Below are 25,428 nucleotides of genomic sequence, written 5' to 3' on the forward strand. Positions count from 1 at the left end.
TTGCCTTTAAAAAATAAAAAATGTATGGGTCACAAAAAGCATCTCAAGCAAAATTTTTAAACAAAACTTGAGGAAAACAGTTTCCAAATATCTGGCAGATCACAAGTTGAAATATTAATATGTCAAGAATTTCTACAAGCAAATAGGGAAAAAGGAAGCAAATAGACAACTTACAGGGGAAAAGTGTATAATAAAAAAATTTTTTTAATTATTCTAAATAGTAGTCAAAGAAGGAGAAATTTAAATTAAGACATTATAATATTAGTATAAAATGTTTCACATAAAAATTTTCAGTAGTATCATCACTGTGGTGAAACAGACAAGGTCCTTAGCTGGAAGTGGGAAGGTAAAGTCCTGCAATCTTTCTAGAATGCAATTTAGTCATTCATTTATTGTTTTGGGCTCTGTAATTCCACTTCTAAAAAAATTATCCTAAGGAAATAATCAGATGGAAAAATACTTAGTTATAAGAATGTTCATCGTGGCTTAATTTTTAATGACAAAAGTGAGAAATAGCCCATCTAACATTATATTCATTTAATCATGCTATAATGATAATAATGGCTCACTTTATTATTAGTTAATAATAATAATGGCTTTTTAATAATAAGGTATAGTGGATTACTTAAGTTATCATTATAATGATAATCATACTTACTTTGTGCCAGGAATTATTCTCAATGGTTTGATAAATGCAGATTAACCCATTTAATCCTTACAACAGCTCTATGAACTTTGTACTCCTATTTTTATCTCTTTTTAGAGATGAGGAAACTGAGATACTGAGAGGTTGACTAACTTGCTCAAAGGCACTCAGTTGGCAAGCAGCAGAGCTGGATTCAAACCCAGGCAGTCTGACTCCAGGGTCCATGGCCTTAACTCCTACACATATTACCTCACACTTCTATCCATAAAATAGAACATGAAACAGTCATTCAAATCTTTTCAAACTTTATTTACCGATGTGGAAACATGCTTACGTTATAATTAGGGGGAAATCATGCAAAAATATATGTGTGGCATTATCCCAATTTTGCTAACAAGCAAAATACATATGAATAAAAAGAGTTAAAAGGAAATATATGCAAAGGTCAAAGGAATCATCTCTGCCTGGTAAGGAAGTTGTGAGCAATTTTCATTTTCACCTTACACTTTTGTATATTTTGTAAAGTTCTAGTGAAGACATGTTATTTTTATAATCAGAGATGAATACAAGTCGTTTTTTTAAGAGAAAATAAATACTGGTACATAACTAGAATAATTTGCATCCTCTTGTCTTATTTGCCTTTCTAATTGCATTCTCAAGCTATTATAAATGGCCTTAACTACATTTACAGTAATGGGAGAGCCATAGCTACAGAGTTATAGAATTTCTTCCCCATTTTTGTACCTGAAATGTTGCTTTTAGCACATTCTTCATGGTAACATTGAAGACATCCCTCAAGGGTGTCATACTGCCATTGCTGAAACAAAGAAACTTCAGAGTTTAAAACTTCCAATTCTGTGTGTTGAGAGATAGGAAGATTTATGAAGAGAAAATGATTCTTTTCTTTTTTTTTTAAAGACATTAAAACATTCCTGTCTATATCCACTGCCATGCTTCTTTCAACCATAACCTATTACCACATTAAAAAAAAAAAAAGAAAAAGAAAAGCTTTTTCAGTTTGACTCAGATACAGCTTGGGTTTCTAAACCAATCGAAATAAGTTTCTTGCATAGAACCTGTTTTTCTTTGAAGCCTAAACTACTAAAGACAGAAGAGACACACACACACATACATATAAACCGCCTCCCTATACCTAAAAATTGAAAACACTTTTACATGTATTATCTCACTTTATCCTCAAACATCCTTTTGAGGTAATAAAGATACAAAACCTTAGGCCATTGGGAAGCTTTCAAAATAAAGTTAAATTATGATTTATTTATTAAAAAAAAAAACCAAAACCTGAAGTATTAAAGCTATTCACATACCACAGAGTTTCAAAGTCTAAAAGCTGACCACGAGTAATAAAAAGCAATGTACAAGTAAACAAATGCAGGAATTATGGTCAAGGCAATTGCTATTTGGGGTCTGGCTAAAAGATCTGCAATAAAGTACTGGCAAGGCTAGAATGATTTTCTCATCCTACCAGGGTTTTTTTAAAAATACATCCTGAATGCAATTTATTTGTTTATTTTTTCCAGGAGCTCTTTTTGTCCTTGTCCTTTTCAAACCCCACTTCCCTTAAAAACCACCCTCCAGCTCCTAGATCACTGGACATGAGTTTTTAAATCCATCAACACAGGAGTGGGTATCTGGGTCCCAGATGTGACTGTAAACACCAAGGGAAGGTATGAGTGTCAATAACTGAGTTAGCTGCTTACGGCCTTTAGTTTGCCCAGAAGCAAAACAGAAATAACAGTGCGAATTTTAACTTTTCACCTGACTGGGGATATAGACTGTGGCGTAAAATTTCTCTCCCCTCACCTAAGAAGAAAGAACTAGCTGGGCAAATCATTTAGGGAACTATGACACAGGTAGAATTGGATTCCAGTCAAGCACAGATCTAATCTGGCCACTTCCTCCCTCTATGATTTCAATGATTTCCCTATTCCATGGGGAATAAAGTCCCAACCACCTGACCTGTCCCGAAAGAACCTCCACAATTTGATGTTTCGCTTCTTTCCCGAATCAATCTGCCTGCCTAGTGTAGCTAATACACAACTTTCAGAATGCGCCATGCCCCATCTTGCCTCTGGGCCTTTGCTCACGGCGACCTTCTCCGGGGTGCATCCTTCCCTCCACCTCCACCAGCTGAATTTAACAAAAGTAACTGTGATCATTAATTGAGCTCCTACTTTGTGCCAGGCAGTGTTCCAAACGCTTAATATTTGTCATATCATGCAAACCTCGAAACAACCCTGTATTGTTCCTCTCTTATCACAAAGGGGAAAAACAAAGCACATAGAAGTTGAAAATTTTGCCTTAAAGATCCAATCAACACAAGCTTTGGGTGTTTTTTATTTTGTTTTAGATTATACTCATTGAATCATTCCTCTGTTATTTACTGTCTCTGCCTGTTTTAGGTCATTATCACAAACCGCCTACTATGACAACTACTTGTTCAGTGGGTTCTTGAGTGTAGGGAGGGTATCTCTCAAAGTGGGGTCCAGGTACCTTTGGGGTCCATGAGATCTTTTCAGGGGCTCTGTGAAGTCAAAACTATTTTCTTAACACTACTAAGAATTTATTTGCCTCTATGGTATGTAATATCACACACCAAAAAAATGGTTGCAGAAGCAGATATAAGAATATTGCTACCCTCCCTTAAACTAAGCATTATTTTTAGAACGGAAAACAATGCCACTTTTCTCACTATTTTTTTGTTTTTGAAAATAATTATTTTTATAAAATGTTTATGCTTACATGTAATGAGTTTATTATTTTTAGATAAATTAACACATACAAATTTAAATTTTTTTCAAACATAATTTCTAATATGGTAATTATTGGTAAGTATAACCCACACAAACAAGCTCAGAAGGCCCCAGTTTCACAAATATTTTCACAGGCTTCTTACTTCCTCTGAAATATCATTTCCACTTAGAGTCATAGATTGCCTTCCCCTAAAGTCATTTAAAAGAGCATTTTTTTTCATCCAAAGTTGTTAATAAGATGCACTGTCTGATAAAACTCTGCTCTAAAGCTGAAGTAACCCGGTTGACATAATAGCAAAATGGCTCCCCCACACAGAGGCCTCCCATTCACATTGGTGCTTCTGCAAAATTACAGATGCATTCACATCATGAACCTTTGATCAAAGCAACTTATGTATATGTCCTGTTTGTCTTGCTAGTACAGAGAACACACATCCCTAGGTCTTATTCTTTTTTGTACCCTCACGTGGTGCTTAGTACTGACCTTTTACATAATAGGAGCCAAATGAATTTTTTGTACTGTTTTTGACTAGGAAGAAATCTAGAATTGCCATAAGATATTTTTAAATGTACCTTTTCCAGTAAATAATTAACATGTTAATTGAAAGATTTCCCTTTCTCCTTATTCAAACAATTCTACTTTGTTACAGTTATGAGTTTAAAAGTAATAGAGTCTACTTCATTGTACAGATCCTATTATTCAGACTTCATGATAATTATACACCAGACTTGTCCAAAATAGTAAGAATTAGTAAATTGCATGGAAATATACTAACAAGATAACTGAAAAATACTACAGAGATGGTATTATAACAAGCCTTGCAATGTCCTTAAAAGGGCAACATTATTCTCCAACTATCAGGTGATCCACACTTGAGATGCAGCTGAGATAAACATTAAAAATTAGGATGTTTATCTGAAGTGCCTGAGTTGTCTAAATTGGTCTGGAAGTGTCCTAAAATATTTCCTTCTGATCCAGCCAGAATCCCCAAGAGATCAGCGCGGCTAATGTGAGTTGGTTCTTCTTAACTCTGACATCAAAGAATAAAACTAAATGGATTGCTAGGAAAAAGGGAAGGAAGATTCTAATACTACAATAACTTCCTGAACTTGACCCATTTTAAATGTGGTTATTTTCACCAACAAATTTGTGCATCTCTTGTTATTCTCAAGAAACATGGATCTAAAACTACTTTCCTACAGGAAGTTTTATGTGAACCAATTAAAGGGATACAATGAAAATTAATAATCTAGCCCAGATCTCTCTGAGTAACCCCAGCAGTTTGTGTTATTTCCTGTATGTTGAAAGGTAAATTTTTTTAATTTTTCAAGTTTTAGATTTAATTACCTGCTTCTGCTTGAATTTGCATTTGCAACCTTTCCTTAACTTGTTTTCTCTCATTATTTCAACAGATATGTAATAGAAAACTAAGTATATTCCAGGGAGTATGCTGGATATTAGGGATTCACCAGTGAACAAAACCACCACAGCCCCTGCCTTCATGGAGTTTACATATTATATGTGAGATGCAAAGACCACAAAGTATATAACTATAAACTATGATACATACCATAAAGGAAAAGCTGGGCTGTTTTAGTATAGTATAGTAAAACCTAATCAATAGCTATCTTTCTAGTAGCATTTATTTACAATACTGCACAAAAACACCGACATAATGCATACTTTTTGATGTTGATGATGCTATATTAATAATTATTATTACCAATCGTTCCCTCACATGCCTGCTTGACTCATTTCCCTCAAGCAGAGTTTTCATTATATTGCTCCTCTACTCAAAAACGTATACCTTCTTTTCTGTCTTTATTCTTTCGTTCACTCAATCAACAAAAACTTAATGTGCTCCTACTATAGGTGGGGAACTGTGATGGACACTGGAGATAGAGATCAAAGACATAATCCCTGCTTTTCAAAGAGACAAACAGATAAATGAAAAGTCATACCTGGTGGCAAGGGTGATAAGGGGTGGGTACAGAATGCCTTGGGTGAGCTTGGGATTGACAGTTAACCCTGCCTCTGGAAAAGTGTTTCAGGGGTTTTGGAAACTAACTAGTACTGCACAAGGTGCTAGAATGATACAAAACTGAACAAAGCACCATGCCCACCCTTGAGAAGTTTATGATCAAACAGGAGGAATCATTTACCCCCCGCCAAATGGCAACAGAGCCCATTCATCTTCCAAGTCCCAGTTTATATCCTGCTTCCTTGCTGAGTTCTTGAACAACCGTCCTCCTCTTAAACTCATATGATCTCTTCTGACTCAAAGGCCAGGAGGGCCTTTCATGCTGATCCAACTTAACATACTCATTTTACAGTAAGGACAACAAGGTCACAGTGGTGTCTTGCCCAAGATTTCACAACTAGGTATGAGCAGGGTCCAAACTAGACTCAGGGTCCTGGCTTCCAGGCAATTTTCCATCAATACTACAACACTGCCTCTTAATTCTCTTCTATTGTGTTTTATTATTAACAGTTTCATGACTATGCATGTTATTTCTCCTGAAAATTTTTAATCCCTTCAAGTGCAAGGACCATATCTTAAGTATATTTTGCCCTCTAAAAGTAGCCTCAATATAGCATAGCATAGCCCTGAGGTCATGGTTAATACTAGTAAATACCCATCTGTTTAAATTAAATTTTAAAAAATACTATTTTTAAAAGCATTTTTAAATAGGGAGGGCAAGCTGCTAAGATAGTGGGTATATCCAGGCAATGACTATTAAATAAACTAAAAGCCAAGGAAGTAGAGAGACCACAGAACACATTTTGCATAGTGTTAGATGTGAGTTTGTGAATTTCCATGCTCTTTTGACTGGTGTGAAGGGAAGTGTGACATCATTCTTGAAACATAACTTTAGAGTCCCTGATTAAAAAAAAAACCACAAACTATTTCCATTATCAAGTCAAATGTTCACCTCTTCCACAAAATCCTTCTTGTTATAAAGATCCTTTACTTTTCAGAGTTTAGAGAACTTTATTATGGCTTTTGATACATGTTACAACATGGATGAAGCTTGAAAATATTAAACTAAGTGAAATAAGCCAGACATAAAAGGATAACTATTGTATGATTCCACTTACATGAGGTACCTGGAATAGTCAAATGCATAGAGATGGAAAGTAGAACAGTAGTGGTTACCAGGGGCTAGGAAGAGGAGGGAAGGAGGAGTTACTGTTCAGTGGATATAGAGTTTCAGTATACTGGGTTTAAAAAGTTCTGGAGATGGATAATGGTGATGGTTGCACAATAGTGTAAGGAATACCACTCAACCATGCATTTAAAATGGTAAAAATGGTAAATTACATAATTATACATATTTTACCACAATAAAATAACTAAATGACAGAAATTATGATGAAAACCAGGGGGGACTTCCCTGGTGATCCAGTGATTAAGACTCTGTGCTCCCAGTGCAGGGGACCCGGGTTCGATCCCTGGTCAGGGAACTAGCTCCCACATGCCTCAACTAAAATATCCTGCATGCTGCAACTAAAACGCAGTGCAGCCAAATAAATAAATAAATATAAAAAAGGAAGGGAGGGAGGGAGGAAGGAAGGAAGGAGGGAAGAAAGGAAGAAAGAATGAAAGGAAAAGGAAACCAGGGGGAATAACATGTGTATTTTAGCTATTTGGAAGCAACCTTTTTGTTTCATTCCATTGTCCATCATTGTGTAGACACAGCCTCTGAGGGTATGTTATTGATGAGCATAACAGACTCCCTAATAGGTTTTCATAAGGGCTTCTCAACAATAAATTATTTTAATTGTCAAGAGACTAGACAGATGTTTTATGTTTAACCGAAGGTTACATGGCTCCTTAGACATTAGAACCTACTTTACAGAACAGAAGTTGGACCTCAGGAACTTAGTTACTCACATTTTTTTTCTCCATTTGGAAGTCTTTATTTTCTTTGGACAATCAGTTTTACTGTAGTCTTCCATAATTCATTTTGGGTGCAATAGGTCATACATGTTTATCTGGAGCTCTTCCTTGTGGGATGAAACACTAGCAAAGCTATGGACTTTTGAAATATGCTAAACATTAAATATAATGTGTTTATTATACATATAAAAATACTGGCCTCATAGCAGATATAACCTTAGTAATGGGGGAAATATTTTCCAATCAGATAATCTCTCAGATGGGACGAAGGAGACATAGACTTGGATTTTTCTGGAAACTAAAAAAATAGCTGAATTTTTTCAGGCGTTCCCAAAACAATTTGATAATCAACATAAATTAACCTATTTTTTATTATGAAAGTATCTACTTATATCTATTTCAAGTAGTAATTAGAAATAATGGCAATAAATGCTAGTTCAGTTGTAGTAATTGATTGCTATTAACATTGAAAAAGTGGACACAAGTCTCTTTATAAATAAAATAATAATAACAATAAAAATGGAAAAGTCTCTTCACTCTTCACTTTTACAAAAGACCATAAGTGGAATAGTGTTTTATACAAGCATCCTACTTTCATATCCCTCAGGTCACAGAGATCTCTAAAGGAGGCTTTAAACCGATACGAATAAATAAATAATCTCTTGGCCAAAATTTGGTAGTTCTTTCGCTTTTATTTTTAAGTGGAACAGAAAAGCATGGAAGTTGACATGATTATAGGTTAATGCTTTTAGAGTGAAAATGAGAAAAAATTTCTGAGTAGTGAGAGAGGAAAAAGATCATTTTTCCAGTTTTTTATCTTCATTTTTAATTGGACCAATGTATATAATATAAACTAATTAAGGGAAGTTGCAGAACCATACTAACAGCTTTTATTATTGTTAATCGTTAGTATTTAAATAGCATTTAAATAGCACTACAGATTCTATGTATTGTTATACTGTACCTAGGTCTTCCAGCCATTTCTGATTGGGAATGACCCATTCCAGTCATCAGGATAAAAGTCAGCTATGGCAACCAGCATTCTCTATGTGTTTATGTGGTTTTGAATACTTATATACATTTGGGGAAAATTCTCTCAAATTTGCTCTAAATCAACTCACACTCAAAAGATGAGGTTTTTTTAAGACTGCACTTCATGCTGATACTCATAATTAGCACAGTTAGAGACAAAATTGTGAGGAGATAGTTTGATTTTTTCATGCTACTTCACTATGCCCCTGTACTCCTCTTTCTCTTTTACCTTAATAAAAATATTTAAAAGTAAACTTCCAGGCAATTATATTTGCAACTAAGGGGAATCTTCTGGTACCATGCATTCAGGTAAGGAATACATTGTTATCTAATCAGATTTTTGGATTGTAGATTTAGGAATATTTTCCATGATATTTATTTGGATCAGAGAGAGAATTTAGAGATACTGTATTCGTTTATTTATTTAGATCATAAAGAGACCCAACCCCAGCCCCTTCATTTTATTGATTGTATGACTGTTGAATGTATGAATCATGACTTGAGTCCTAGTTCTAAATGAAACAGCTATATAGAAGGGCTGCCTAAGTGCAATCATATCGTAGCATCAACATAAAATTGAAACGAATTAACTAATTTTCTAATCTATTACATCTCCTGCTATATGGGTGAGGGCAGCCAGACCAGAACTTGCACCAACATCTCTAGGATCAACATACTAGTGTAATTTGCATGCAATCAATCATGGCAAGGCTGTGAACTGCAACACCTCTAAGGAAACCTTAGGAAAAGGGAATCCCCCTTCACAGGCTATGAAAACAAAGCTGGAGCTTTTGCAGTCAGTGAGGACACTGCTCTCACTGCAGGGGAGTAGATATCCCTCCACACTCCTATAGCTGGAAGATCAAGGCTCCAGCCCAAGGTTCTGGACTGCACTTTGAAAGGAGTCTTCTTCCAGGATCCAGTCCCCCTGGGTGGCCCAGGCAGTAACAGAAAAGAGACCAAGAGCATCCCCACATACGAGGCGACTAAAGGATCATTGCAGGTATTTACCTAGATAGATATCATTGCCTTTAACCCTTACCTAAAAGGAAGCTTTAGTCTTCATAAAGTAAATGAGTTAAAGGGTAATTCTTTTTATATTGAATAATCCTATAATAAATATAAGTAATTTGAAACGGTTCTCTCTAGTCATTTTTATTAATTAAATGGAAACGAGTGAAATAAATATAATGTGGTTAATGGTAAATCTGAGGCTCCTGAAACCTTGAAAAGACCCAAGGGATTTCAACCTGACTTGCCTGAATATCACACACATAGCAGAGCATACACTGAAACCCCAATTACTTGCTTCCCAATTCAGGCTGCTTTCTACTCCACCACACTGCATCCTGTAAAAATGTTTCCTCATTGCTAAGATGAAATTACATAAATTACAAACACATAATTTTAATTGGAATTCAGTGAGTGAAAATATTTTCTAGAATATCAAGTTGAGGCTTTCCCATGATTATTTTATTATGGCATCCAAATTTTATTTATCACATCATGTAAGAAGTTTCCACCAAAATATGAACACTAAGTAAATTTAAATTTATTTTTGACAGATCTAACTAGAATTTCACTAGTGAAAAGTAGTGAGCTAAAATGATGAAATATTAATATTGCCTTTCATATAAAACCATACTTCCTTGATTCTAAATTACATTTCAATGTCTTGAAATCAGAATGTGTCTTAAAATCAATGTGTTCATTGTCATGCACAAAAATATATTTAAATCAATGATTACAATACAATAAATGTAAAAATGACAATCTGCTAAGCCATTAAATTTGAACCCAACTATAAAACAAATGAAGCCTCATATCTGAGATCCTGAAAAAGTTCCTATAGCTGCAGACAAAGAGTTTAAATTTCTCATTTAAAAAAAGTAATCATTATTCTCGTTGTGTCCTTAATGTCATCCCGAGTCGATGAAGGAAGTTGAGGTAGTCAATGTAGAATATATCTCACATGTTTTTCCACTGCAGTCTTTTTTCTTTCTAGTCATAATTCTAATGTTGATTTATAGAATTACAGAAGATGTCCCTCAGGTCCCACTGAAGAAAGCCTACTTATTTTTCTCTTCAGCACACTCTGGTCTCATTATCTTTTGGAATTCATAGCCTGGCTCCTGGACATACTCAGAAACCACTCAATGCTAGTGGTGTTGTTATAGACCAAAATCAGAAGAGGCAATCAATAAATTTCCCAATGCTGAGAAAAGAGAGGCCACTCATTTTTTTAAGTTGGGTTTGGACTCATTTCCAAGTATCACCTCCCTGGAAGCTACAAGAGATGATTACAAAAAGAGAGAGAGAAAAAAGATAAAAAAAAACCCATCCAGCTACATGTAGTCAGTCCCCTTCCCCTATTAAAATAGTCTCCAATGCTTTTCTCCCCATCCCAAACTTTTCTTGCCACAAATTCTGCCTTGGCTAGGGGAAGTGTCCTAACATCTCTAGATTTTATCTTTTCCTCATCTTTCTCTCCAAAGTGGATTATATGAGACAAGTCTAATGATGGCATGAAATGAAGGAATGGAGAGAGGGGAAAAATGTGAGCTCAGATGAATTATTTCTTGACACTTCCCTGCTCATCACGCTGCCTTTTCTCCAGCACCGCCATCTGGTCTACCACGCTATGCCCCAAGCCAGTCCTTTCTTAGCCTGCTCTGCCCCTGAAATGAAAAGCCTGGCACCATCAAGTCTACTTTTCCATTCTAATCCTTTATGAACCTAAAGTGTTATCAATATGCAACTTTGTCTCCCCTTTAAGATCTAGGAGGATACGGGAGAAGCTTTTTCATACCCTTTATGTTATGCCTTGTTCTAAGTAAAAGAAAAACAAAAACAAAAAAACTGAATGCGGCTGAGGAAATTGGAGAGCATTTACACACACCCACACAACACACACACACTCACACACAGTCTTAAACACAGTGATAGATTTTGCAATTCTATTAAAAGAATGCTCCATTTCAGGAGCTTAATATATTTGAAAGGCCCTTCTGAGGGAGGCTAAAGACTTAATAAAAACAACTCAGCCTTTACTAAGTGGCAGAATCATCACCACTTGGGTGTATTATGCTCTCAAGTCAGGATAGGTTTAATTCTTGACTCTTCTATTTGCTATCAGTGTGATCCTTAGAGAAGTTATTTCATTTTCTTGTGCCTCGATTTTAATAATCTGTGAAAGATGGTACCTACCTAATATGGTTATTAAAGAGGAACAACTGAATTAATACACACTGAGCACTTAGAACTATATCTGGCACATGGCAAGCATACAACAAATACTATTATCATTATCTAAAACATTTCTACAGGGATTTCCCTGGTGGTACAGTGAAGAGCCTGTGCGCCACAACGAAAGATCTCGCGTGCCTCAGCAAAGATCCTGCATACCGCAACTAAGACCTGACGCAGCCAAAAATAAATTAAATAAATAAATAAATCTTAAAAAATAAAACATTTCTACATAGGCGGCAAATTTCCAAACATCCTTATGAACTGGAATCTGTACACAAATTGGTGACTCCTGTAAATTCATTTGCCAGGAAATTTTAGGAATATATCCAATTTGTATTGAGTAGAATTATAGAGTGTTTATGCACAGCTAATGAACGGTAAGAAAGAAGCTTGACTTCTAAAGCTAGGATTTTATTTCACACAATATATCTTTGGAGGGCCAAAACACGGAATTAACTTTCAGGGGATTATGCGTAGTGTTTCCCTCTGAAAATATTGAGAAAGGAATAACTAATTCTCTTTCCTGGATAACTTAGTCACCTGCTTAAAGGCAGACTCTTAAACAAGTGAATCTTATGAAGTCCCTTTGAGTCCTATTATTCTGTTTTTATACAGGGTTTAGTAATCAGGCTCTTAAGAGGATATCTCTATAGCCTTCCCTGTTTTGAGGCCTCATGAAGGCTTTCTTCAGTTCACCCTCCCTCTACCTAATACAATTTTTCAGGGAATGGATAACATTTCAACATCAGAAGTGACTGATGGCTTCCAGGGCCTCTTGTGGTTAATACTGTATGATCTTGCTGTGGTGGGCTGGGCCCAGGCCTCTGTAACTAGGTGATACAGTGAGGAGACCACTGTACTATCTTAACTGGTGTACAGCAAGGAATCCTTTATATGGCAGGAGATTCTGTGAGTGTGAATGGGTCCCTCTCCCAGGCTGCTGGTACAAAAGGTAGGAGTCTGCATTAACCCCATTCAAAGGGGTTAATGAAAAAGGGGCAGTTTCATTGCCCTCGTGACCTAGTGGGTTGCTGCCAAGGCTGCACTGACCCCTCCATTGACCCTCTGCTATGTCACATGAGGGAGCATTAAAGACACAGTCTATTCACTGTGTCCTTCTCTGTTAAATACCCTGTTAAATATACTTCTTGGTTTGATAGTAAACCAAAGGGAAAGAATTCGAACAAATGGAAGTTCTTCTAACCCAAACTGACTTTTTGTTAGTGTGTCGTAATTCACTTACTATTTGGTGTTAAGAATGGATTTGACATTATGCCAGTCCAACCAGATACATTCATTATGGTCTGTTTGGGTTTCAAAACTAACATATATGCCAGTCCCTGCTCCTCCCACCCCCAAGGCCATTTCAATAACACCTGAACAATATTGACAAGAAGAGAGCTAGCCAAAGCAAGCTATTATGTTTCTATAATCCAGGCTCCTTTTGTGATGTTTAAGGACCGCTCTTTTTCTCCAATAACACCAAAATGCAAACTCAGTTATTAGAAACCATTGTCTTCTTTTAATGTGAGAACCTCTCTAATTCGATGGAAACCCCCCCGCCTCCCGCAATGTATCATGTATTTAAGCTGTAACCATGGGCCAAATTCTATAAAGGATATAATATCCTAGTATTACCTACCGGGTTCACATCTACACTGCCACTGGCTGTAAGAACTAAAAGCTGTCACCTGATAATTTTCTGCACTTGAAGGTGATCGAATGAAAAAATCCTTCCCATCAAGACTGTTAAGTCCAGGCCAGCAATATCTTCTGGAGAATACTTGTTCAGGTTACATTTTACCATTGCAATGATAGCATTAAGGGGATACAGCACAGAAAAAAACGTCAATCCTAAAAATGCCACAAATTCCCAGAGAATCAGAGCGCCTGCCTATTTACCACCTGACAGTCATAGCCTGTGACAGCCTAGAGCCTGTCCCTTCGGTCATGCCTTGGACCATTAGCTGCCTGTGTCCCTGAAATTAGCCTAGGAAAGGGGCATCACGCTCACAACGCACGGGGCAGATCCAAATTAAATCTCTATTGAGACCCAAAGTGGAACATTCTGAACCCCCTCCTCTTCCCTCAACTCTTTCCCCTTTTAAAATTGCCAGAACAGTAACAAAAAACTGCTTCCTTGGTATTAGTTCATGTTGTCCCTCTGGCTCTTCTCTTCCCCTCCACCTACTCACCAAGTCTAAAACACTAGGGAACGCTGGCCTCAAGGGTGCTAGTCTGTTACCTTAGAGGCTATTTCTTTACAAGGCAGTAGAGTACAGAGGGCATGCCTTTGCTGCTTACCTTGGCAACCATGAATTGCTGAATGCTGTTCTCATGAATGCGAGTCATTCACTGCCATCTGGATATGCCCACAGGTATAAACATTTTTTCATGAAAGGACCAGGGAATACACATTACATCAATAAATCTCTTGAATGACAAACAAAGTCATCCCATATGTTGGAACAGCCATATCACATTAAAATTAATATAAGACTAATGGTACTGCTTCCAGACAAGGTCAAATTAAATGTTCGGTGTAGACCTCCTTCAGCCTTATCAGACAAACAGCATGAGTCAGGTTAGGGAATGAAATATGAAGAAGGGGGTAGAACTGTAAAACGGAAGATCACTGAGTTTGACCCAAGAATAAATATATTACCTTGAAGAGTCCAGGAGAGCTTATTCATTTCTCACTAGCATTTCTCTAGGTGGAAACCAAGAGTAGGAATTTTCTCCCTTGGGTTGGTGAAATAAGATTGGCATTTACTCCATTCAAAGGCATTTTTATGTTCTTCATAGACAAACATTACAGATGAAATTCTTAACATATTTATAAGAACACAGACCTTGTACTTCACTGGGGGTCAGAGGTGGGGAAGAGGGTGTAACAAGGGCTCTCTTATGTTTTCCTGTAAACAAAGTTGCTATGAACCTTGGAATTCAGTCATATTCAGCCTTAAACTTCAATTCTTCCATGTGTCTACTTTTTTATTTGGATGTTGTTACACTTTGGTGTAAAACACTTTAATAATTTACTAGTTTCTCATATGTGATGTCTTTTATACATCTATATCATATTCATCCACACACACACACAAACAGAAGGAAAATAAATAATTCTAGTCACACCCAAGCTTATATACTCAAAATAAAATTTCTCCCATCAACCGAGACTTCCCATGGAAAGAGATGAGGGGAGAGAAATCGTAGCCAAAAAACAGTTGGGATATTTCTAATACTACAAAAAATGGGCACAGGGAAGGAAAAGCCAAGAATGGTGGGCAGGGGACAAGCAGGTGTCAGAGTTTTCCTAATTTTGCCACTTTTGAAGAAGACACATCTTCTAAAAATCATTAGGGCCAATGAAAGTACCAGGGAGAGAGCCAGGTAAATTTCTACAAAACTTACATCACTCCTAACACCCCTGCCATGACCACTGATTAATCTGGTCTGGTCTCAAACAAGACTTGGGATGGAATTGGGAACTCTGGAACTACATAGCCTCTTGCCATAACAAGAAGTGATATATATAATTTTTTCCTTCCTTGGTGATAAAGTTTTCCAGTTCCGTAAAAACCTTTGTTTACCAGATATAAAAATGTTCACTTTTAAGCTGTTAAGTTGACCTTGAGCTTTTTCCTCTCTCCCTTCCCCCTCTGCCTTTTGCCCTTAAAAGTTCAGAGTGTCTCCAACAGTGTCTCCAACAGTAACTGTTACATTCTGTCTAGCAAGCCTGGACTGCGACAGTGATCTAACCTCTTGGAAAAAACATGGAGTTCACCCAAAAAATGAGAGAGACATTCTCTCGCCCCAGCGCCAGCTTGCAGTTTTCAAAGCTCTGGGACAGACCTCATGAATGGCTTGGGGCTCTAGCACGTAAGGTGGCAGCGCCAACGCAAACACTGAAAGCACTTTAGCAGATATAAACAGCGGCCATACACCAGGCCAGGCCCCAGAAGGCAGGCAGTGAAGGGGGAGAAGCCAGGCCACAGGCCCCTGCCTGTGTCACTCTCCTTAAGCTTTCTCCTGTGTCTGGGGACACGTGGAAAAAGAGAAACTTCCCAGTTGGACTGAAAATTGAGGAAATCACAAGTCTCACATTAAGGGAATATAGAAATAGCTTTCCTCTTGGAAACAGAAAAGTCTTGCTGATGTGTGTACACTTACACACACGCACACAAAACATCTTTGCAGCAATAAGTCTCCTATAATCATTTTGATTTGCTTGAACGCAGCAAAACTCACCTTTGATAGGTTATGTGAAAAATAAAATCATTTCTTTCTCCTTTGGAGATTTTGCTCACTGGCCTTCAAATATTCTCAGCGTCCACACTTCAAGGACCAACCACACTCTTTTAAAACATATTTGGCTTTCAGTATATTAACAGCAATTGTCTGGCCTCAAGCTTTCAACACCGACACAGTCATTAATCTCAGTGGTTCTGATTCAGGATGTATGATTGTGCATTTGGAGAACAAAAGGGAATGCCCCCGCCGCTCAAAGAGAAGGTCATCCAGCTTTCTGAACGTGAAGGTACATGAAGGGCATTACCTCTGCCCCCTAATTTTTCAAGCTGGACTATCAACCATTATAGACGTTACTCACTTACATAACAATTTTCTAACAAGATTCCCCTGAGTTTATTAGCTAATCTATCTTCTTGTAAGGGACCTATTTATTTTTAAGTTTATACTTCTTTATACTTTACCCTATTTTATTTTTAATTGCAGTTCACTCAATAAACTTTGTTTTGATAGCAATCAAATAGTTGTTTTTCACAAACCACTCGCTCAACTAGCGTTTGTTGCTATTACAGACACGAGTAATTTATATCTCTATCAACAAATAACATAAAATCTCTTTGGAAAAACAAACTTCAAAATTTGCCAAACTCCCTAAACCACTCAAGTATTGTTTTCATTAACTGTCATTAAAATATCTAGGGAAGAACATATTGTGTTCTGAATTCTCTGCTGAATTTTATGGGGGTACAAGTCACAGAAAGCGTGGTCCATGCTCAAAGGGATTCACCCACTCACCTGGGTAGATTAAAACGTGTTTCATCACATGTTCCATGTTTTATATTTGGAAACTGAGACTTACATGAAATGAGCATTTCTCTAAAAGCCACAAAATCACAGTGAATGTTGTAACTAACAACTAATAGAGTGTACAACATGATTAATATAATCAACACTGCTGCATGTTATATATGAAAGTTGTGAAGAGAGTAAATTCTGAGTTCTCATCACAAGGAAAAAGATATTTTTCTTCTTTTATTTTATATTTCTAAGAGATGATTGGTTCACTAAATTTATCGTGGTAATCATTTCATGAGGTATGTAAGTCAAATCATTATGCTGTACACCTTACACTTATACAGTGCTGTATTTTAATGATATCTCCATAAAAGTAGAAGAAGAAAAAATAAAACTGATCTGAAATAAAACCCATCTGATGCTGAAAAAAAAAAACAAATAATAGGTATGTGTGTAGATATTTGCCATTCAAATTACAAATGACAGGATGGGACTTGCCCAAATTTGAAAAACTGTGTAGGGCCATTCAAACTATTATGATTATTAGCTGTGACTAGAGCTCAGTAGAAGAAATAAACTTTTCTCCGTGTGGGGACTGGCCTCTGTCCTTCTAAGTTAGCAAAATTCGAACATGTATAAAGTACTTCATAATAAGCTTGTTTCGTTTTTAATTATGTTGATTAATTTAGCAGTAACTTGTCCCTAACAACACTAATAAACCTTCATAATAAAGCGACCCTTACCTTGGATTCAAACACTCCTGGATGACTTCTCAAATCTTGATGAAGCCATTTGGACCTTAAAATAAAAAGGTTTAGTGTAATGAGATTTTTTTTCTATTTGTAGATATACAGAGTTAATCAACTTTATGCAACTCTGAAAGATATTTGTCTTTCTGACATATTTGTAAATTTTTAAAAATTCACACTTAATAGGCTCACTCATTTGTTGTATAATTGATTTAGTTACAGTGTGGAGCCAGCCTTAGAGATCCCATTTTAGCGAAATTAAATGTGCAATACATTATGTTAGTAAGTCACGTGCTCTCAACAAAGAGTGGGAGGATAGAAGGAATACAATAAGTGGTATCCTGCTTTTTACTTGGCTTTCTCTGTTGCCCAAGTCCTCTGGGATCCGGTTGGGAATCTAGATTTATTGAGTCCAACCTATATCAAGCATTTTGGGAGCTTGTTGACATATCTCTTTAATTGCTCATAATAGAGCTATCCTTATGTGTATTGTTATCTTCCTATTTTAGATGTAGAAACAGATTCAGAAAGTATCATTCTCAGTATCATACTGCCAGTAAGTGATGAAGCCAGAATTCCAAGCTGGTTATTCTAAGAACTGAGGTCTTTCCAACATACTGTGCTCAATTCTTTACTCTAAACTTTGATATGCTCACATATACCATGGCTGTAGTATAAAAATTCTTCACCAGCTACTAGCAAAAAACACCATGTTAAGGATGAAACATTAAAGCCATTCCCATTAAAGACAGGAAAAGACATAGACATATGTTATCAACATGGTTATTCAACACTACTCAGGAGGTCCTGGCTAATGCAAAAAGATGGCAATAAAAGAAGCATACACATAGCAAAGGGACAAGTTACTTTTGCAGACATTATGATTATACATCAAGAAAATTTATGAGAATCAAATAAGAAATTCATTTCAGTAAGCTACTCATGTTTGAGAAAAATTTTTTATAGTCTTTAATTTTTTAATACAATTTTTAAAGCCTACTTTAAAGTTATTACAAAATATTGGCTGTATTCCCCGCATTGTACAATACATCCTCGAGACTATCTTTCACCCAACAGTTTGTACCTCTCACTTCCCCACCCCTGTATTGACCCTCTGGCCCACCCCCAACTGGTAACCGCTAGTTTCCTCTCTATATCTGTGAGTCTGCTTCTTTTCTGCTGTTGAACTAGCTTGTACTTTTTAGATTCCACATATAAGTGATATCATACAGTATTTGTCTTTCTGCGACTTATTTCACTCAGCATAAGATAAATATTTTTAACAGTTAACAGTTTTTCTTTTCATACTAAAAATAACTGGTTACTGGAATAACTGGAAAATTTTCGTTCACACTAGAAAAAATAATTTAAATGACTAGAAATAGGCTCAGCATAAATGGTGTAAAACTTATATGAAAAAAAAGAGCTATATAAAACATTAATGAATCACACACAAAAAGACCTGAATAAATGGGGATACCTTGTTCCTGGATACAAGGCCTCATTATTATAAAAATATAAATTGCCTCCAAATTAATCTATAAATGCAATGAATTCCCCATAAGATTGTAGATGATACTTGACAAGTTGGTCCTAAACTTCATTTAAAAATAAAATACATAAGAAAAGTGGAGATAACTTTTTAAGAATAAACATTATTTCTAAAACTCACAGTAAATAAAATAGTGTTATATTAGCAGAGAAGTAGTCAAGTAGGTCAGAACAGAATATATACAAATAGAGCCATGGCTAAAATATAATGTGGTATATGATAAAGAGGACATTTCAGTTCAATATGGAAAGGATAGAAGTAGCTATTCCAACAAATTATCGGGGCAGAATATAGTCTTTATCAGCCCAACAGAAAAATGAGTGAAAAATATGATCAGACAACTCACAGACATAGTAATACAAATAGGGGAAAAGGTAGTAAATTATATAGCAGTTTTAACACATGTACAAAAATAAATTTTGGAGGTCAAAGAACTTTATGTAAAATAAGATGTGTAAAATCAATAGGAGAAAATGAAGGAAAAAAATATATATAATCTTAGAGTAGGGAAGCCCTCTTACCTAAGATGTATATTAAAAAGCAATAAAGAAAAAGACTGACTTTACTGTATCAATCATAAGACTTCTGTACGGCAAAAGATATCATATACAATATTAAAAGACAATGGACAGATATTTTGGGGTGGCATATTTTACTCGGCTTCACATGGATGTATGCCAATTTGCTTATGCGTTCCTCTATTGAAGGACATTCTGATTTCTTCAAGATTTTAGCCATTATGAGTAGAGCTGCTGTGCATAACTGCATCTTTGTTTGCATTTGGACATAGATTTTCAAAGAAGTTGCCTAAATACTGGAAGCATGATTGTTGGATCCCAAGGTAATCCACAGGACCAAAGATATGGTAGCTACTAATATAGTCTTCCCACAGTGCATCTTAATACCGTGTGGACTCCTACAGGGAAATAAGTATCACCACTTTGGGTGAACTTGGTTTAGTCTCAGATTTACCTGATGGTCACAACTCACTGTTCCTAAAGAACCCAGAGATTTCTCCTTGAAGAAAAGGTTCTGGAAAAATAGGAGGGATAAATAAAGAATGCAGCTTATTCCTGCCTTGTGCTGATGCCCAAGAGGGTGATGAGAGGTCTTGGTGCTCCAGCCTGGTGTCAGGCCTGAGCCCCTGAGGTGGGAGAGCTGAGTTTAGGACACTGGACAACCAGAGTCCTCCCAGCCCCATGTAGTATCAATCGGTGAGAGCTTTCCCAGAGATCTCCATCTCAATGATAAGACCCAGCTCCACCCAGGGGCCAGCAAGCTCCAGTGCTGGACACCCCATGCCAAAAACCAGCAAGACAGGAACACAACTCCGTCCATTAGCAGAGAAGCTGCCTAAAATAATAAGGTCACAGACACCCCAAAACACACCACCGGACTCGGTCCTGCCCACAAGAAAGACGAGATCCAGCCTCATCCACCAGAACACAGGCACCAGTCCCCTCCACCAGGAAGCCTACACAACCCACTGAACGAACCTTACCCACTGGGGGCAGACACCAAAAACAATGGGAACTATGAACCTGCAGCCTGAGAAAAGGAAACCCCAAAACACAGTAAGTTAAGCAAAATGGGAAGACAGAGAAATATGTAGCAGATGAAGGAGCAAGGTAAAAACTGACCAGACCAAATAAATGAAGAGGAAATAGGTAGTCTACATGAAAAAGAATTCAGAGTAATGATAGTAAAGATGATCCAAAATCTTGGAAATAGAATGAAGAAGATACAAGAAACATTTGACAAGGACCTAGAAGAACTAAAGAGCAAACAAACAATGATGAACAACACAATAAATAAAATTAAAAATTCTCTAGAAGGAATCAATAGCAGAGTAACTGAGAAAGAAGAACGGATAAGGGACCTTGAAGATAAACTAGTGGAAATAGCTACCACAGAGCAGAATAAAGGAAAAAGAATGAAAAGAATTGAGGACAGGCTCAGAGACCTCTGGGACAAGATTAAACGCACCAACGTTTGAATTATAGGAGTCCCAGAAGAAGAAGAGAAAAAGAAAGGGTCTGAGAAAATATTTGAAGAGATTATAGTTGAAAACTTCCCTAACATGGGAAAAGAAATAGTCAGTCAAGTCCAGGAAGCGCAGAGAGTCCCATACAGGATAAATCCAAGGAGAAACATGCCGAAACATATTAAGCAAACTATCAAAATTCAATACAAAGATAAAAATATTAAAAACAGCAAGGGAAAAGCAACAAATAAGATACAAGGGAATCCCCATAAGGTTAACAGCTGATCTTTCAGCAGAAACTGCAAGGCAGAAGGGAGTGGCAGCACATATTTAAGGTGATGAAAGGGAAAAACCTACAACCAAGATTACTCTACCCAGCACAGATCTCATTCAGATTCGACAGAGAAATTAAAATCATTACAGACAAGTAAAAATTAAGAGAATTCAGCACCACCAAACCAGCTTTAAAACAAATGCTAAAGGAACTTCACTGGGCAGAAAACACAGGAGAAGGAAAAGACCTACAAAAACAAACCCAAAACAATTAAGAAAATGGCAATAGGAACATACATATCCATAATTACCTTAAATGTAAATGGATTAAATGCTCCAGCCAAAAGACACAGACTGGCTGAATGGATACAAAAACAAGACCCATATATATGCTGTCTACAAGAGACCCACTTCAGACCTAGGGACACATACAGACTGAAAGTGAGGGGATGGAAAAAGAACTTCCATGCAAATGGAAATCAAATGAAAGTTGGAGTAGCACTTCTCATATCAGACAAAATAGACTTTAAAATAAAGACTATTAAATTAAAAAAATTAAATTAAATTAAAAAAAATTAAATTAAAAAATTAAATTAAAAAATTAAATTAAAAAATTAAATTAAATGTAAAAATTAAAATAAAAAAATTAAATTAAATTAATAAAATTAAATTTAAAAAAAAATTTTAAAAAAAGCATGAGGAAGAATAATTTTATATATTAAAGATAAAATGTTAATACTCAAAATGCATAGTGAAAATCAACAGGACCAAATCAATGAGACAAATCGAATAGTTAAAACAACGACAAAAACAGAAAAACAGGCAAAGGTTATAAACTGACTTTTTACTGACACAGAAATGCAAATTATGAAATGAATAAGTAAAGCTGTTCAACCATACTGTAAACATTAAAATTAAAGTAAAAACAACTAGCAGATTATTTTTCTTTTTCTCTGAATGGGCAGAAGTTTTAATGATAATCATCTTGACTGTATAAGGAGGTAGAGCTATGTCTATTATTGCCTTAGGAGTATAAAATGGGATTGACTTCCTCAAGGATAATGTGATAATAGCTTGAAAATTCAAATGTGTATATCCTTAAACCCATCAACCTGCTTTTTGGTAGCTTTCCTCTTAAAAAAATGTGACGAAAAGTATGTCTCAAAGTTTCAGGACAGTTTTGTTGTAATATTGAAAAATAGCAATAACCTAAAGGTCCATCAACAGGTTAACCATCAGATAAATAAAGTACACCTATACAATGGAACTCCCGGTGGCAAATAAAAGGAATGAAGAGGATATTTCTGTATGGGCATGGACAGATCTCAAAATAGAGACATTGAAGAAAAATACATGCCGTGTATCATTCAAGTTTTTTTAAAAGAAAATTTAAAAAAAAATTAGATGAGTAGTATAAAGAAGGCTATACATCTCTGAAACAATAGAAAGTATATATATTGGTCTCTGCCTCTGGTTCCTGACATAGAGCTCTCAAATCCCTTGGAACTTCCTGGGTGATAAAAGACTCTCTTGTTCTAACGAGGCAACTCTTGGTGTGCTCCTGCATAGCTTCAGGATGGGCGCTGGTCACCAGAAAAGCCAAACCATGATTCGAAGTTTGGTACTTTCAGCCTCCCCTGCCCGCCCCCCACCCATCCTCCAAAAGGGAAGAGTGCTAAGTTTGAGTTAATGATCAATCATGCCTAGATGATGAAGGCTCCATAAAAATCCCCGAAGTACAGGGTTCAGAGAACTTCCAGGAGGGTGAATACATCCACGTGCTGGGTGGGTGGCACACCCCAACTCCACAGGGGCAGAAACAACTATGCTTGGGACACTTCTGGACCTCACCCCAGGTACCTCTTCATCTGGCCATTCAACTGTATCCTTTACCATATCCTTTTTAATAAACCAGTAAACATAAGTAAATGTTTCTCTGAGTTCTGTGAGCCATTCTAGCAAATTATTAAATCCAAGGAGGGGGTCCTGGGAATCCCAATTTATAGCTGGTCAGTCAGAAGCACAGGTGAAAATTTGGACTTGTGACTAAAGTCTGAAATAGGGTAGGTAGTCATGGGACCCATCCCTTAACCTATGGGATCTGCGCTAACTCTGCTTAGTGTCAGAATTTAACTGAATTGTGGTACACCCAATTAGTATCACAGAATTGCTTTGTGTGAGACAAACGCCACACATTTGGGGGTCATAAATAAAGTATCCTGTAAGTAGAGGAAGAAACAGAGTTTTTCCAAGACAACATCAAACTGGAAAAGGACTGGGATATTTAGAAAAGGGGGCCAATATTAGTATTATTTGACTCTTTTACAAAAAAATATGTTACACAGATAATGTTTTTAAAGGTTTAATGTTAATTCTCCACAAATCAACTAAAAATGCAGTGCAATACCAAACAAAATTCCATTTGTTTTCTTTTTAGAACTTGACAATTGATCATCTGGAAAAAAAAACACTGAAAATGCAGCCAACACATTTTTGTAAAAGAGTAATGAGGGACAGCTTGTTTACCAAGCCTCAAAAATGTACTATAATTTAAAATAATCAAGACAGTTTGGTATTGATTCAGGAAAAGGCTGGTAGATCAAAGGAATATTATAGAGAGTCTGAAAACAGATCCATGCATATTAGTTGGGACCTTCTTGGTTACAAGTAGCATGCTAATTGTTTAAGCAAAACAAAAAATGCATCAAGAAAACAAATTTAAAAATGCAAAAAACAATCCACATACACACATAATCCCAGTAGCATTACTTACAGTTACCCAAAGGTAGAAGCAATCCAAGTGTCCATCAGCAGATAAATGGATACACAAAATGTGGTATGTTCATATAATGGAATATTAGTCAGCCTTAAAAAGGAAGTAAATGCTGACACATGTACAGCATAGATAAACCTTGAAGACATTATGCCAAGTGAAATAAGCCAGTCACAGAAAGACAAATACTATATGATTCCATTTACATAAGATATCTAGAATAGTCATATCGATACAGACAGAAAGTAGAATCATGGCTACCAGGGGCTGGGGGCATGAGGGAATAGGAATTATTGTTCAAGGGGGAGGGAGTTTCAGTTTGGAAGATGAAAAAAATTTCTAGAGATGGATAGTGGTGACGGTTGCACAGCAATGAATATACTGAATGCCACAGAGCTATACATTTAAAAATGGTTAAAAGGGTAAATTTTATGTTATATATATTTTACCATAATAAAAAATCCATAGGAAAAGTAGATGCAGCTGGGATTACTGAATAACTGGAATCAAGAAATCCAGCATAGCCCACTCTCTCTTTCCACGCCTTTTCACTGCATTTCTCTGCATACTGATTTCATCTTTACTACAAAATACATTTTCCCACATGGTAGAAAGTACAGATGTCAAGTAGTGCCTGAGTTTATACTCAGAGCTTTAAATTTTCTCTGGTTCCAAGCACAAAACCTCAGAGAAGGGACTCAGCGACACAACTCCAATCAGGTACCCACACCTGAACCAACTAAATACGGCTTAAAGGGTAGAGTCACAGTGAACCAAGATGATGGCTGCCATATAACTGATGGATACAGTATGATAACTTTTTGGCCACCAAACTAGCAAATAATAAAAAGGTAGCTAACAACCAGACTTGATAAAAGTGTACAGAAACATCTACTTCTGACCATGATGGAGTACTTTGCATCAGACCAGTACTTGTACCAAGATAATCTAGATAAGATTGATAAAATGTATCTGAAAACAGCTTGAAGGTGTCACAAATCAGCCAATACTTGGTGCAGGGATCTGAGGTCGAGCTGAAAGTTGTGATAAAAAGATTTTCCCATTCTGATAGAGCTGATGAGACAAGCGTTGGAGTTCAGAGTTATCAAGGAAAATAGAATTTGAGGATCTAAGACTCTTGAAAAAAGGGAAAATCAGATAAGCAGAAAGATGATGAGTGGAATTAAACTATTTTAGGTTCCTTACATTCTCCACAGTGTGGTAATGTCATAGCTCTATTAAGTTAAGGATGAATGTTGTAAGTTCTAGGCTAACTTCAAAGAGAATAACAAAAGGCATAAATAGCTTGCTAAAAAGGCAAAACATGATATAGTTCACCTTAAAAGGTGATACAAGAGAAAAAAGCAAAGGACCAGTCAAAAAAAAAGAAAGAAAAATGGCATTATAGTAGATTTAAACCCAGATATATTGGTAATTTTATTAAAAGT

The 25,428-nt window shown here is 36.3% G+C and overlaps 1 protein-coding gene across 6 annotated transcripts in view; it reads right to left on the reverse strand.

Moving 5' to 3' along the window:
* LOC137204532 (uncharacterized) overlaps positions 1 to 25,428 on the reverse strand; it is a 285,170-nt gene that overhangs the window by 201,700 nt on the left and 58,042 nt on the right. For all 6 annotated transcript variants that reach the window (XR_010933679.1, XR_010933678.1, XR_010933677.1 and 3 more), the window contains one exon: positions 17,393 to 17,447. Coding sequence is in view for 1 of the 6 variants with exons in the window: in XM_067702070.1 (XP_067558171.1) it covers positions 17,393 to 17,447 (55 nt within the window). In the remaining 5 variants the exon portion in view is untranslated. The remainder of the gene's footprint in view (positions 1 to 17,392; positions 17,448 to 25,428) is intronic.

Source organism: Pseudorca crassidens, chromosome 13 (assembly GCF_039906515.1).
Source record: "Pseudorca crassidens isolate mPseCra1 chromosome 13, mPseCra1.hap1, whole genome shotgun sequence".
Taxonomy (NCBI): Eukaryota; Metazoa; Chordata; class Mammalia; order Artiodactyla; family Delphinidae; genus Pseudorca; species Pseudorca crassidens.